Raw genomic sequence first — 16,719 nt, 5'->3', positions numbered from 1 at the left:
CGCAAACGTTGATGCTTCGTTTGCCCTTCACGGTGGTGGTGGTGGTGGTATTGCTTTTTTTTTTGTACAAGCTGTTCTAAGTCTCACCCAGAGACCTCAAGTAACAGCAAGTTGGACGTTTTACTATGGGTGTTATTTATGATTAGCAATGATGTATTGTAGGGGGAGGAGACTAGAATCTGAGAAGTAAGATTCTGTTAATTGTGCAACATTTCAGTTTTGAAGGTTTTAAGAGAATCCATTATTTTCAAGTTGACAATGTTTGTCTCAGTCTATGGCCAGTACTCACGAGAACCATTTTTCGTAGTTCTGGTACTTCTGAGTCTCCTGGTGTTTGGTCATAATGTTTAAGCTCACCATTTGCAATTGTTCCCAAAGTTTCGATGATCCCAAGTAAAGTTGTTCTTATATACTATATTTTAAAGACCTCTATTTCAAGGTCCTTATATTTATTTAACTTACCGAGTGCTTTTACCGAAACGCTGCAGTCTGCTAGGATTGACATATCTGTGAGTAGAGATGGTTTGTTGGTGTTCAAATAGGAATCCAAATCTACGGAATAGGATCCACTTCAAAAGCTGAACAAGTCTATCATTGTTATTGTTATTATAATTAATGTTATTAATGTTATTATTATTATTATTATTATTATTATTATTATTATTATATAATTTAACTTAACATCCGTTTCACAGAACCAAGGCGCAGCGACGCGGTGGTGTAGCGACGCGAAAAGCGCGGCCGAAGAGCGGTCAACAATATGTGGCCTTACCGCCGATTCTAGTGCAGAGGCCAGCGGTCAGGAAAAACAACCGGAGGATGACCGGTTGGCTGTCAGACTCGGACCTCAACGCCCAACGTCCGAGCGTGGAGGAGACGGTGCGTCTTCGTCAGCAACAGCGCCGCTTATTTCGACGCCGCGCTCGCAAGTCACACCATTACAGTGTGGACAGTCCGTCGGACAGCGAAGAGATGGAAGAGTACGGAGAGGAGGAGGAGGAGGGCGAAGGCAACAAGAGGGAGCGTATCAACCAGTATTACAACGAATGTGGTGGCGATGACGGTGATGAAGACGGCGATGACGGTGGTGGCGACGAAGAAGGCGGCGATGACAACGAGGCTGCGTTGAAAGCAGCCACGAGACGAGGTCACTCCACCGCTTCAACGGCGGCGACCACCACCACTACTACTACTACAACTACTTCAACTACTACAACTGTTTCCGCTGCTACTGCTGCTGCAGTGGATGCTTGTTCTTGCTCTTGTTCGTGTCAGATCGAACAACAACAACGGGTAGATAAACACATACCCGAAAGAGCAGCACCTAAGTCATCAACGTTGCGAGTTCAAATGCAAGCCAAGACAAAACCGTCACCCCCGCCCCCTCCGCTCCCGCTTCCGCCGACACTTATAAAACAACCCGACCTCAAACTCGCAACGGAAAGACCTCGCACTGGCGGGGAACCAATCTCGCCTCGACGCCTTAAGCAGTATCAACCGACTGTCCACTTCCAGCCAGAAGTCGTCCAAAAAGACAAACGGGCTCAAGCCAGTCGGTTGCAGCTAGCCCCGCCGGCGCTCAGCAAGGCACCCAGCGGAGCCCCGGCCATGAATGTACCCCGCCATTCAGTGTTAACGACCGCTGCACCGCGGCCACCACCACCACCACCATCATCATCATCATCATCGCTGGTACATTCACAACCGCCTCCGACACCGAACTCCGTCATTGTTAATAAGACGTAAGTATGTGAGATCAGTCAGCTTCGGCTTTGTCAAACGCTTCGCCACATTCTATCGCTCTGTCATCGTTCTGGCATCGCTCTGGCATCGTTCTGGCGTTGCCCTGGCATCGCTCTCGCGTCGCCCTGGCATCGCTCTCGCATCGCCCAGGCATCGCTTTGACATCGTTCGGGCATCCACACTTTTCATGTTTCTTCCTGCTTACATCAGACTTCATATTACAAATACAGACGCATCCAAAATAATAATCAACCACGCGCGCGCACATTTAAAAATAGAAAGATAGAAAGATAGATAGAGAGGGGGATGTTATTACTGCTGTTGCTTCTGGACAGGTTCGATGCGAATCTAAATGCTAAAGGGAAATAGTCAGTGGTACTTTAGGCAATACTAACAATTCTTGCAAGTTATTTCCCTTGGAAAGCTGCTTCTCAGGATGGTTGGAAACCTTCATAGCCAAAAAAAAAAAAAAAAAATAAGAGGGAAAACGCGGATTAAGGTAAGTGAATTATTCCTGAAGCAATTCATCTCATATAAATACTCTCCTAGAAACCAGAAACTTAGAAATATTAAGATATATGTATGTATGTATGTATGTATGTGTGTATTTATATATATATATATATATATATATATATATATATATATATATATATATATATATAAATACACACATACATACATACATACACACATATACATACATACATACATACATATATGCATATACACACACATATATGTGTGTGTGTGTGTGTAAATTATTTCCCTGCTTTCCGAAATCTGCCACCACCATTGCTGCCTGTCTCTTTTTTACTGTTCATTTTTCTATCTTTGTTTCATTGATTTGTTTTGTTATTTATTTTATTTTTTTCTTCTGTATTTAAATTTCTTCCCTTCAGACGCTCTCCGGCCTCTGTTAAAACAACTCAAGAGACTCCAAGTAAACGGCATCAAGTACTGAACTGACAGCAACGCACTCGACTGGCTTTTCAATAAGGCCCCCCCCCTCTTCCTCCTCCTCTCCGCTACCCTTCGTCCTATTCCCTTCTTGATTATGTCCCCTTGCAATGTGATGTCCGAGTGGTGTGGACGTGTCCAAACAACAGACCCCCCCCCTTACACTATTTACTCGACCGCATACCGTCCTCCCCCTGCTTATTCTGACACCAAAACCCTTCCTCCTCTTCTTTTCTCCCCAACACTCACTTACGAACATACAAAGAACCTCTAACTCTCAGATTTGCTCTCTCTCTCTCTCTCTCTCTCTCTCCACTTAATACGTTCCTTGTACAACAGTCTCTGCTCCTCTGAATCAGATACCTGAATACCCACCCAGGCCCACCCTCACCACATCACCTCCTCACCTTCTTTCGTAACCTTTCCTCTTTCCCACCACACCCCAACAAATATTCAACTTTAATACAAACCGCATCAATCCCAGCAGCCTGGGAGAGGCTGGGAAGGCCTTGGACACTGTCCCCTACTCAGGCTCATTTAACCAGGGTTCCTATGTCACGTAAGCGACGGGGGGGGGCCACACTCCTCCCCCACCTTTCCCGCCCCACTAAACCGAACGCTGTTCGTTGCAAGATTACACAAGAGTGAATTGGAGCATCTAAAAGTAAAGTAGCTTGCCCAAGGAGATAATGCACATTCCCGGCCAGGAATCGAACTCGCAGCGTTTGCGGTTTCTCACAAACTCTGTGGACGAAGGCATGAAATAGGAAAATGTGCATAAGACCCCATAAATTACGAGTTAATCCCTAAGGGGATGTGATGGAAGGCGATCCAGCAATGACCGTCCCATCTGTTTTAGGGGTTTGTAGGGTTACATTAGCCAAGGACTGCGAGAAAGCTGCGATTTGAAGGGCAGATTTGGCTACTATTTCCAGCGAATCGAGTGACGCACCTTCTTATCGTTTTCCTTTTATATTGCTGTTATCGCTGTTGCTGTTTAAACTCAGCATCCGGCGTTCCAGCCGTACCCATTCTGCCTTTTGTTCTGCTTGTATGTCTGATCTGATAAAGATTTGGCTGCTGTTTCTAGCGACCTCTCATATACTCACACCTCCCTCTTTAAATTTAGACAGAATCCATACTTAGCCACTGAATCTGCTAAAAATAGCAGCCATATCCCTCTCAAACCACTCGTTCTACCGTCAATAAATTAACCAGCAACCAATGAGGGGTGGGTTCCTCTATGCAGTTGCTCTGTGCATGGTCAAGTCATTCATTATAAAGTTTGCTTTGTAACCACTAGATCACAGGTTCGATCCTACTGTGAGATATCTTAACCCTTTAGCAGTCAGGTTACTCCATTAAATGTAATTCTTATCTATTCACAAAGTTTTCAATTAATCATGCATCGGCTTCTAGCTTCGATATGTCAATGATGCTGCTACAAATTTTGACAATGGCACTGTAGGATAGGTGTGAGAGACTGGATCAGGTCAGTGTGATCATAAAGCAAGCAGAATATTTAGGCCAGATGGGCGTGGCTGTGTGGTAAGAAGCTTGCTTCCTAACCATACGGTTTCGGGTTCACCCCTACTGCGTGGCACCTTGGGCAAGTGTCTTCTACCATAGCCCCGGGCCGACCAAACCGGTGCGAGTGGATTTGGTACATGGAAATTGAAACAAGCCCGTCATACACACACACACACACACACACACACACACACACACACACACACACACTCACACAGGTATGTGTGTGTGTGTTTTTCCCTCACCACCGCTTGACAACCGGCGTTGGTGTGTTTACGTCTCCGTAACGGTTCGGCAAAAGAGCACGATACAGTAAGTGCCAAGCGTTAAAAAGTGCCGGCGTCAATTCGTTCGATTAAAGTTATTCAAGACGATGCCCCAGCATGGCCGCAGTCTAATCACTGAAACAAGTAAAGAAAAAAGAAACGGTAAAGACATGTTCGGTTTCAATGGTGAAGGATTCAATACATGTCTGCTAGCATCGAGTGGGAATGGAAGTGGGTGGGTGGAAACTGTTCGGAATCCGGTCGGGTGGATTGTACCTGTAGTTTAAAGATACAACCTTGTTCCACACTACGTCACACTGATTTTGTTTGGGAATTACGTAAAGGTTTAAGCATCTAAGGTATACTCAACCGCTCAGCGGTTGCTCGTTTCTGTTGATCCGACACTTGAACTGTCATCGTCGAAACTGACGATGGAGAATCCGTTGTGTATCGCTGCAGATGTTGGAATGGCGTGATGGTCATGGCTGGCCTTTGTTCACAGCGTTCTGCTCGGTGAAGAGTGACAACAACAACAACAACACTGTGATGGCTTCAATACTGTTGCTGTTTGGGGAACACTTCTATGTCAGCTCCTCTTACCACCACCACAGTCACCATAACCACCACTGCCATCACAGTTACCACCATCACTACCATCACCACCACTACCACTACCACTACCACTACTACTACCACTACTACTACTGCTGCTGCTGCTGCTACTTTTACTTCCACAAGAACTACCACCGAGACCACCACTGCAGTAGTTGCATCAGTTTTCTTTCTCTTTCTCTTTCTCTCCCTCTCTCCTTTCCACACACACACACACACTCTCTCTCTCTCTCTCTCTCTCTCTCTCTCTCTCTCTCTCTCTCTCTCTCTCTCTCTCTCTCTCTCAGGTTCGTGATGGGGACAATAAATTCATTCTTGAGTATTTTTTTATTCTTTTGTATCTCATTTGATTGAAGAATGGCGAACAGACTTTCTTTTGTAAAATAAATAAATAGATCAATAAAAATAAACTCGACCTTACAATAAAAAAAAAAAAACAGCGGAAATAAAATAAATTTCCCTTTTATTTTGTGTCTTATTTGCTCTCTCCCCCTCTCTCTCTCTCTTCCTCTCTCTCTCTTCCTCTCTCTCTCTGAATTCTTTGAGTGATCCGAGTTCGAATCCCGCCCGGATCAACTTTGCCCTTGGTCTTCTCGATGTCGATAAACAAACACCAATGGGGGCCGGTAGACTGGTAAGAACTGTTGGAAGGATCAAGCACAGTGCCTTGCGGTATTTGTTCTGGCACTTTGAGCTTCTGCAAAGCTGTATCGGCCCAAGCGGCCATCCTTTTCCATGGATAAGCGTCTCTTTTGATGGAGAGATTTAAATAAATGTACAACATCTCAACTTTCTCCGAACAACTTGAGATCCTTTGTGTGTAGCTGCAGGATCAACCCTTCGACAAGCTTTTCTTTCTGACTCAGCAAAAAGAAAAGACGCAATCATTGGTCGGTCAGGAAGATTCTTGTCCAACGTGTCACGCAGCGGGGTTGAACCCGAAACCCCTTAGACACTAGATGCAGCGTCACAGTCCCTTGCCCTGCAGGTGTGTCTCAGACCACAGAACATCGAGAAATATATATATATTCCAAATGTAAACGTCACGTGAGCTTCAAGATTTCTGTCTTAAGGGTCAGGTAGTGATCCCTCGAAGTGAAATCTAGTAAATCACTGTGATTCTGCGCAATCCAGTTACTTTTGTAGGTACGTAATACAGATACAAGGGTCGCTGACACTTGTACAACCCCCGACTTCCCCACAGAAAAATAAGCAAAGTAAATGCAGACTGGAAGAAATGACTGAGATGTTATGTAATAGAGATTAAGATGTGACAAGTTGACAAGATAAGACAGGAACAGGACTCGATATTTGCAGGACCATGATTGGTTGAATAAAACAAGGAAAACAGTAAAGAAATCATTCGTTTAATTTCTCATACCTACACACACACACACACACACACACACACACACACACACACACACACACACACACACACCTATACAAACACACACACCTATACAAACACACACACCTATACAAACACACGCATACATCAACATAAATATGAGTCTGTGTATGTTTGCATGTATAGATGGGTCGATAATGTTTACAACACTAACTCATAACTGAATGTGTATGTGTGTGTGTATCTATATACACTCACACACACACATACTAGCATACCCGTGTCGTCAAAAATGCCGACAGTTTTATTAATGATAAAAAATGGCACAGAAGCACAATGATAGAAACCACTGCTAAGAGTCAGCAATCTAGTAAGAATATGTACAAAGACAGAACTGAAGTGCTTGAAGAATCGGATATAGTTGTACGGTTTCGGCTGATAGTATCGTCTGCATATGTGTGCGCGTCTGTAAAGACACACACATGTATATATGCACATATACGTATAGGCATATATATATATATATATATATATATATATATATATATATATATATATATAATACATATGTATATGTATATATATATATATATATATATATATATATATATAATACATATGTATATGTATATATATATATATATATATATATATATACATACATACATATGTATGTATGTATATATATATATATATATATATATATATATATATATATATATATATATATATATATATGTATATATACATATATATAACATACACACACATACATATATATATATATATATATATATATATATATATATATATATATATATATATATATATATATAACACAACTCATGTCTAACGTCATGTACTTTTGGACCCGTTGAAGCCTCAAACTCCCGTGAGGAGGCAGTTTCAGGGGTTCTTGGACGGAAGCCATGGGTCACAAAGATTTCTGGTGGTTTTCGGTACATGAAAAAGTCCGGAGGCGGTGAAAATGGCTTTGCTTGTTTGTCCAGCTTCCCTACGTAACTTGCGACCAATGTTCCTTAACTCCCTACCTGCCACAATCTTGGAGGTCCCACAATCAGGTCGCTCCTTCCTTGGCGCTCAGGTGGATAAATAATTGCCCGATCAGAATTGACATGGCACTTAACATCATCATCATTATCATCATCATCATCAACAACAGCCTGTAAGCAGATATTTTTCCTGCTTTTTGTTTTTGTCTGTTTACTTTTCCCATGAGACTTTTATGTTTGTTTACATCTTCAGCCTCACGCCCTTCCTCCTATCACCCCTCCCCAACTATCTCGCTCACCGACTCCACCACCTCGTTATCTTACTACCACCCCTCCACACTGCACCCACTTACACACACACACACACACAAACACACACACACAGAACAACCCGCTGATATCTCACGCCTCACCCACCCTTACACACACACACACTGCACAGATAACCCCATCCCCTTCGCCCTTTAAATGTCCACCCATTCACCTCCAGACCTACACTAATACACACACACACACACACACACACACACACACACTATTATACCACTCTACCTTTAAAACACGAACCAACGAGGAAGCCACTGTGTGTTCACACGAACCTGCTAGAAATAGCAACTGAATATCCCTCAAATCACAATGTTTTCTCTTTAAGGTAAATAGAATCCGTTAAATAACGCGATCCTGGGTCTCCTATTGTTCGAGAAAAACGGAAGAGTCACGGATGGAATGTCTTAGATCAGGTTTCCCTAACAACCAGACCGCATAGAAAGAAGAAGTCTATTAGCAAAGTGTTTTGGCATTAAACATGTAATATATTTGTTGCTGGGGGTGGGGCCAGCAAAAGAGATCGATAGGTTTAGAACAAGGGTTTAAAAAAATAAAAGAAGTGTTGGAGTCGATCCCTTCGGCTAAAATTCTTCAAGATGGTGCCCCAGCATGGCAACAGTCCAGACCTTGGTCCCTCTTCGCCCAAGTTGAAAGAAAACATCAGGAGGCTGTGACAGGAATCATGGATACGTTCACTTTGAAAGACTATTATGGGATCTTCACAAAGTGAACGAAGCCCTACAACAAATACGTCGAAAGCAGACGATCTTACTTTGAAGGAGATTAGAGTTTTGGGACTGGGGGGAGATTAATAAGTCCCCCCCCCCCACTGAAAAAGTCTCAAAACCTCTGGAATACACTTGGTATATTATATTTATACACACACATATACATATATACATATACATATATATATACATGTGCACATGTAGACATATATTTGCGGGTTTATATATTGGTGCAGAATATTAATAAAATTCAGTAAAAACACAAAAATGAATCAAAATTTGGAGCTGGTCTTGTTTTTCTTTTATTAACTTTTAAAATGGTTTCATCAACAGTTCTAAGCAATAAGGACGAGTCCAAATCCCGGAACTGTTTTAATGAACCATGGCAGGAACAATGACATATTCTTTATGGCACCTTGTACACTTGCGTATATATTATTCTTTAGAAAGAATGTTATTGATTGTGACTTCGAAGTCACTATCTATAATATTCTTGTTAAAGAATAATAAGTTTGTACTCTACAAAAGTAAAGATGTAACTCATCAGATTAATGCGAAATCGTTTCTCTTATAACAGAACATAAAAACAGACATTGTGTGTGTGTGTGTGTGTGTGTGTGTGTGTGTGTGTGTGTGTGTGGTAATCTTCAGCGTTTCAGTGTTCTCTATTTCTACATGCAAGATTAATGATTTTTACCTTATTCATCCAATTACCGATTAATTAATTCGCCCAACAGAGCTAAAGGTGTCCCATGGCCAACAGACTTCGTTCGTTACATCGACATCTTTGCCATCTTCTATCAAAACCGTCGCTTACTAAACCTTCCGCCTGATATCTCTTTCTAAAGAAATTTAGCTGATTATTTATCTTATTTTCAGTGCAAATACTGATTTTCTAACATAAATACGATGCCACGAGTTTGTATATTATTACGACCTCCGTTAATTGATTTGTAGTTTATTTGATCGATTCTAGAAAGTTGAAACGTAAAAGATGGCTTCGGCAGGATTTGAACTCAGAGTATTAAATGCCGAAACTATATACCGTCGTTCTCTGATAACTTTAATTGAATGTATAAATAGAATTTATAATATATTATTTTTCTGCCTTTTTTATCGCCAAAAATCAATAATATTTTTGGTTTGCTATTGTTTCGATACGCCTCATCAAATAGGAATAGTCGTTGTTATCGACACGGCTCTTGAAATAAGGATACTTTTTATAAGAGTCATTGTTATCTTCATCGACGAACTGAACATGTTTTTCTGTTTCGAAACGTTGTTTCAGTGCCATGAACGACTGGCGACCAAAAGACTCACTTTCCCGTTCAACTTCATTCTCTGCATCACTTTCATCCGGGACTTCTGTTACAAAGGGTTTTTCATCGAATGATCGCAATTTGCTCTGACATTTCAGTTTGTTTAAAATATCTTCTTGGATTCCTTCTGAATTTGGGTCTTTCAAAAAGACGTATTTCGTATTTACACGTGGGTTAATATCAGCAGCAGACGATTGGAAATACTCCGCCATAGTTTCGTATGGAATTTCATTTGGATCTCCATTCTTTCTGATCAAACGTTGTTGTGATATATTTATCACATCTCTTTTGCAAGTTTCACCATCAAAAATGTCACGACTAAGCGGAATTTGAGCGGTATTGGAGTAAATTCTATTTTCAGGAACAAATTGGGGTTTAAACATGTTATATCTTTGAAATTCTCTTTCTTTTTCCCATGGAGTTACCATATCAATTGGTTGTTCAACCGATGTTTTAAAAAATCTCTCATGTACTCCTGGGACAGTGAAAGATGGCGGCTCACTAAAATCTTCTCGAACATTCCTTTCTCTTCTTATCGTCTCAACTATTACTTCGGGATGTGATTGAAGAATAGGATGTTCTTCTCGTTGTTGTTGTTGTTGTGTTTGGTGTGTTTGTTGATGTCTGACAGGAACGTCCAAAGATCTGTTGACATAATCATGCAGAGATGCATTACTTAGCTTTATGTTCTTTCCGTAATCGTCTTCCTTCTTTTCCATATACTTCGCTGAACTTTTAAGAGTGACACCTTCATCAAGGGTTATGACGTCACTCCGGCGATTGCGTAAAACCACGACAGGTGGGCGAGATGACAAGGTTTCTTGAACAAATGCTTCGTCTCTTATTTGGGATTTTAGTTTATTCTCTTCTAAATCCGTTATGTACGTCTGAAAGGGATCGACCAGCCTGCCATGGCTGTCAACGTAATTTTCTTGAAAGTCCATTGAGTAATTCGACATGTCTATATTTTCTTCAAGAACCTTGAGAAGACGCATCAGCATCAAAGACCGAGCAGTCTGATGGGAGTCGCCAAAGTTATTTCTTGTTTGGTTCGATGACGCAAAAGTGGAATTCGTCAAAGACTTCTCTTTCTTCTCCGGTATCAGGGACGCTATTTTAAGATTGGATTTTTTTGGCAGAACGTTGAAATTGGGAATTGTTTTCTGCAAATAAGTAAAATATTCTTCTTCAATTTTATCAATATCGGTTTCATTATTAAAGTTAGAACTATAAGGATCCGCCGAGATCTCTTGGAGGCTGATTGCGTCATGGCAATAAATGGGCTGACTTAAACCAAAATTATTCTGATGCTTCCTCCTTTGATAGTTGGAGAACTCAAAATGTGTCCGCGGTTCCACGTCATTCTGGTTCCAGTGGTAATTGTCATCGTCAGCATCGTTAATGAAATCCCACTCATAATCTCGTGTTGGATTTGATAACTTCATTCGGTGTGTAGGGAATCTACAATATTCTTGCGTTGGGAATCGTGTGGGCTGCGTATAACAGTTACAACCACACGGGTTCATTCGAAAAGGTGGGCAATTTTGCCTGAAAGGGTTATTAATAAAATTCGGGAACCCAGTTGGAAAAGGAGGTCGATTTGGAGTATATTTATGAAAATTGTTATATCTTTGTAAATGAGGGTTTAAAAATGGGTTTAAAAACGATTTGCGAGGAACAAACGAAAAGTTCGATTGTTGTGGATAATTTTTTTGAGAGTGAAGCATGTCCGAGTGTAATGGTGTCTGTTGTCGTAAGGAAATTTCTCCATCATGTCTCGGGACTCGGATTAACGCAAGAGAATTTTCTGCGAGATCCTTGCTGTCTTCTGTCATTAGAGAGCTTTCTAAAGGTTCCGCATGGCTTCTTCTTTTACTGCAGAAATTTATCTGATTGTTCATTTTATCTTCCGTGCAACTGGTTGGTATTTCATGAAAAGACTGCGGCCGCAAAATCCTGCCGCCATCATAAGTCAGAAGAAGAGTTCGATCGTCATCATCGTCATGGAAATATGGCATATTTCTTGTCCGTCTGTTAACATTTTCACGTTTCATTTCAAATTGTTGTGGTGCGAATCGTTTAGAAACATCATACTGTTGCATTGATTCTGGAAAAGACAAATTACGGCCATTTAACATGTTGCATCTGTTCAAATATGGCGGCAATTGTTGAGATTCTTGTGAATCAAAATCTGGCACATAAGATGGCAACATTGCTTCTTTGTATGGAGAGCTCGTGTTTTCACCTGACTTTCTTATTTCTTGGTTACTGTTCCATGTAATATATGTTATATGTTATAATCATCTGCTGCCCTCTGTAGTTTCCTTTGTTCTCCAAGTCTTTTCAGCATCTTTTCTAGAGAAAGAGAAAAAGAAGAAAATACAGAATTTACAAATATTATTCCCACCTGACATTATTTTGTTGTTGTCATTTGATCCTAGGTTGCCCACCCCCTGTTGACCAAAGGCATTTCACCCATGACTATCTCGGCCCTTTCTCCAGACACAGTGCACCCCGAATCCCTTTATCCAATGTGCCCTTCCTTAAGTGTAATTGGAAAGAGGCTTAGTCGCTGTTTCTAGCCGGTGGAGCGACCACGTAGTGGATTTCTCGTTGATTTGGCAGAATTATCGACAAAGTAGCTGCAGCATCTAGTTGCGGCTCTCCGCGTTCTGTGTTCAAACCTTGTTCGGATTCGTTTTCAGTGAAAAACATCATTAAAATAATGAAGCAGTAAAATACGAGAGATTCATAAATTTTTTCCATAAAGCAGACGAGATGTAAATGGTGACGTAATAGAATTATAATGGAAGACAAGAGACTACTTTGGAGTGGAATTCCTCAAAGAATCTATAGATAGTGCTTCCTCGTACTCGATCGATTCGTTTTGCAAGGAGTAGCAGCCAAACCTCCTTTCAATCACATCATACCGTGTTACAAAGGAAGGACACGTCAGATAATGCAGGCGAAATATTCACTGCTTGACGGTCCTTGACTATCGATCTACTATTCAAAAGCTGAGCTGGGATTAAACAACAACAACAACAACAGTGATAAATCCTTTCTGCTTTAGGCACAAAGCCAGCAATTTAGGGGACGCGGGATGCGGGGAGTTAGTCGATTACATCGACCCCCAACGCTCAATTGGTACTTATTTCATCGACCCTCGAAAGGATGAAAGGCAAAATCTACCTCGATGGAATTTGAACTCAGAACGTAAAGACGGGCGAAATGCAGTATTCAATGAAAAGGAAGGGAAATGACTACAAAGGTTTACTTTGACCACTGAGCATGTACCACTGTGCTGTGCCTTGCAGCGATCCAGCCTCTGAAAACGGGTCCGGACGCCGCCTGCTCTCAGGACGCTTTCTAAGTAGCGATGGTCGACCCTATCGAATGCGTTGGATTGATTCAAATTGATCAAGCACCCCCACCCCCAACAGCAGTTTAACAAAGTAGACAAAATGCGATGAAGTGTAATATTTTTGTTGCGGGAATATTAATGAACTGACTAGATTACACTTGTCGTTTAACCCTAGGTAAGCCGTGACCGGGTAAACTTCTATTCAATGTTAATCCGATGTTGACCAGTTCTTTTTATTTACCGAGGATTGATAAGATTTCACTCGGGTGGGTTGGTTTTTACACAATATCCACCCTGATCAGGCAGATTATTTTGTAATCAGGTGACCTTGTCGGTAGTGAAACAGCTCACAGCGACAAAGTTAAACAGATTTGATTATAAGGTTTTTAATCTAAATCAGTGATCTCTTTCCCACCGACAAGGAGGGCGAATCTGTTGCCTTCTTGGGCTGGGGATTGAAATAGAGAAGAGGAGTGCTAGAAGGCTAGGGAGTGGAAGAGGGTAGCGGCGTGAGAAAGGTAAAAAGAATGAAGATTGTCTGTTGTTTGTATATGGCTACTTGTGTTGAACGCAGAGATAGCGGAATCTTATTTAATTACTAATATGAAAAAAAGAAAGAAACACATATAGCTGCGATCACATGATTTCTATAAAGACAACCTTGACACAACCGAATAATACGTTTGTCATTCAAGTGATTTCTGTGGTCCGTTATCTGCAAACAAACCCTTCACAATGGAGCTGATTTGCCCCAAAAAGTGTTTTCCAACGAATCTATGAAATCTTTAAGATTAGAAGAACTCTTGGAAAAAAAGAATCGTTCTGACAAGGCAAATGCAAATTTATCTTATTTTAAAGAATTTCAAAATCGATTTTGCAAACGTTGTTAAATATGTTTACATCTGCCAGAAAAGGATGACTTACGTGTTTCTTAATTTTATGACTGATTACTAAATCCAGCAAGGCCCACAGAATTGGTAAAACATTAATTCTACCAACTGTTGGCAAAGTTCGACATATCTTATTGCTCAAAACAGAGACTCGTTTCATTAAAAACAGTCACAAATTGAGAAAATGATCACCTCAAAGACACATTCTTAGAGGCTTGTCCAGTTTTAGTAAGAATTGTATTTAATCGACTCTATTTGGGACCGAAACCTTATTGTTTGCTTACTTTTAAGTTATAAAAGAAAAGAAAATAACTCAGGTCTTTTTATGTGCCAGACATTTTGTAAGAACTGCGAGAGAAGGATCGGATCCATGTTTCTTGTAAAAGACTTTTATTTATTCTTGTTTACTCTAGGCACAAGGCCCGAAACCATTGTGTGTGTGTGTACACGCGCATATATATGTATGTATGTATGAATATATGTATATATGTATGTATAAATATATATACACACACACATATGTACATACATATATATAATATAAGTATGTGGGTTTATGTATGCATGTATAGATGAGAAATGATAAACACAGGTAAGCAAACAAACAAACAAACAAACAAACAAACCTAAAGAGAAATCATATCGACAGACATGGAAACAGATTGAAGCCGGAACGAAATACTATTTTCTTTCCTCAAATAATTCGCCACAGAAACCTTCTCGCCTTGGTTGAGTCGCTATGTAACAGCAATGAAAACAACAAGAGGAACACTACTCACCAACGGCTGTCTGTGCTACAGGTTCGTGTCATCACAGAGCGTCGTCACTCTGGGCTTCGGGTTGACGTCTTCGCGCGACAGCTGCCACTGAAATAACCGAATCACCGCACCATTCCACCCATACACATCACCTCCTCTGCCTGCCACACTTCTATTCTCGTCTTTAATTTACATTCCTAATCTCTTTAAAATTCATTATTTCATCATCATCATCATCATCATCATCATCATCAGCTTCTTCTTCTTCTTCTTCTTCTTCTTCTTCTTCTTCTTCTTCCGAAATCGCCCCCGCCTCCAACGGCAACCTCGACAGCGACGACAGCAACGTCTAATGCGACTCCCCTGTTGTTCCCGCCTCTCCCTCCTCCTCCTCTTTAGTTCTTCTTCAGCCCTCACCTTCACCACCGCCACTGCATCACATTCATCAGCAACATCATCATCATCATCATCATGAACAGCATCAACAATAACATCGACTGGCTAAAAATAGCGAAAGATCCCTCAAGTCACGCGTTAGCGTTTAAAATTCAAGGCCATTTTGGATGATGTGGTCCAAAGTTCTCCCGCCATTGCTGGAATGTCTTTGATCAAAATTCTCAGAGTTTGTCTGGGATTAAACAATTGCAGCAACAATAACAGGAACAAGTCAGCGAGAGAGCGACTGCGGGATAGCTACGTCTTTGTCACTTTTGATAAAGCCTTCACTCTCTGCCTTTAGCCCTGAGTTCCGTAGCCATTGATGGGTTTGCTTCTGGTCCACATCAGCTTGTTTGTTACGGGCCACATATTGGCCATGCAGAGGTTTTTATTCCCAGCCAATTGTTCAAACGTATTTTGCTTTGCTATTGATTTCACCTTCTTTGCAACTGCAGTTGCTGCACTTCTCTCGTTCTGTTCAACCTGGGTATTATGCATAAACTCACTTGAAAATATTTTGCCCTCCTTCATAACAGAATGAAGTTTCTTACGTCTTTTATGGTTTTCAACAGGCTTTAGCATCCAGTCGTTAGATGTTTCAAGATATTTTGCCAGTCCAATTGTGGTGGTTTTATTGGAGATTTCAAATTGGATCAAACCTCGACCTCCGTGAGCTCTGGGTAGGTAAAGACGATCTGCGTCTGCCTTTCGGTGGTGCATCTTATTGTAAGTCAGCAGCTTACGGATTTTCCTGTCAATCCTCCTTGTTTCGCTCATATTCCAGTTCAACACATTGAAACTGCAAATAAGAACAGGAACTGCTGAGGAATTTATAGCTAACACCTTCTTACGTGCATTGCTTTTCCTCTTTTCGGAGTCGATAAATTAAGTACCAATTATGTACTGGGGAACCGATGTAATCGACTAACCCCCGTCTCGCGAGAGAGAAAGGATTATTATTATTCGTTAGTGTCGCAAAAATGCTTTGCAGTATTTCTTTCGGGTGTTTATGTTCAAAGTTCGAATCCCACTGACGTCAGCATTATCTTCTTTTCTTTTGACGACGATGAAACAGAGAACATGTCGACGACGGAGATCGATAGAATCGGCAGCCCCCTCCTCAGGACACAAGCCTTGCACCTATGTGAGAAATAATTGCTGTTATTGTTCTTGCTGCAGAAGTCTATCATGGTGACAAGCCGACATATTTTGGCAGGGGGCGGGGGCGGGGAGGCAGAAGAAGGAAACGAAAAAGAAGAATTCTATAGGAGGTTCTAGGGAGGGAAGATGCGGACTTGTGCGAAATTCCATTCCATTCTTGTGAGTCGTTTGATGTTTATTCCTGAAGAAATACGAATTAACGAACAAACAAACAACGAAACAATTAATTAGAGCTCGGAATAAACTAATGAAAATCTCG

The 16,719-nt window shown here is 41.1% G+C and overlaps 2 protein-coding genes across 3 annotated transcripts in view; one reads left to right on the top strand and one right to left on the bottom strand.

The window, feature by feature from the left end:
• LOC106878460 (uncharacterized) overlaps positions 1–5,548 on the top strand; it is a 33,807-nt gene extending 28,259 nt beyond the window's left edge. Inside the window, exons 13-14 of the mRNA XM_089337898.1 lie at positions 696–1,742; positions 2,646–5,548. Of these exons, the coding sequence (XP_089194024.1) occupies positions 696–1,742; positions 2,646–2,712 (1,114 nt within the window). The 3' untranslated portion in view covers positions 2,713–5,548. The remainder of the gene's footprint in view (positions 1–695; positions 1,743–2,645) is intronic.
• A 3,260-nt stretch (positions 5,549–8,808) lies between these two features.
• On the bottom strand, positions 8,809–15,044 carry LOC106878463 (uncharacterized). Of its 2 annotated transcripts, none has more exons than XM_014927678.3 (2): positions 14,883–15,044; positions 8,809–12,204 (listed from the first exon to the last, which is right to left on the bottom strand). In XM_014927678.3, exon 2 carries the CDS (start codon positions 12,060–12,062, stop codon positions 9,657–9,659), a length of 2,406 nt encoding a protein of 801 aa, XP_014783164.2. In that variant the 5' UTR covers positions 12,063–12,204; positions 14,883–15,044; the 3' UTR covers positions 8,809–9,656. The 2 variants fall into 2 exon arrangements, with proteins under 2 accessions (XP_014783164.2, XP_014783165.2); XM_014927679.3 differs by having other exon boundaries at positions 14,730–14,948.
• Between the last annotated feature and the right edge of the window lie 1,675 nt (positions 15,045–16,719).

The sequence above is a fragment of the Octopus bimaculoides genome, chromosome 20 (assembly GCF_046866305.1).
Source record: "Octopus bimaculoides isolate indiv1 chromosome 20, ASM4686630v1, whole genome shotgun sequence".
Taxonomy (NCBI): Eukaryota; Metazoa; Mollusca; class Cephalopoda; order Octopoda; family Octopodidae; genus Octopus; species Octopus bimaculoides.
The sequence above is the reverse complement of the archived record's forward strand: the minus strand, read 5'-3'. Positions and strand labels throughout refer to the sequence as shown.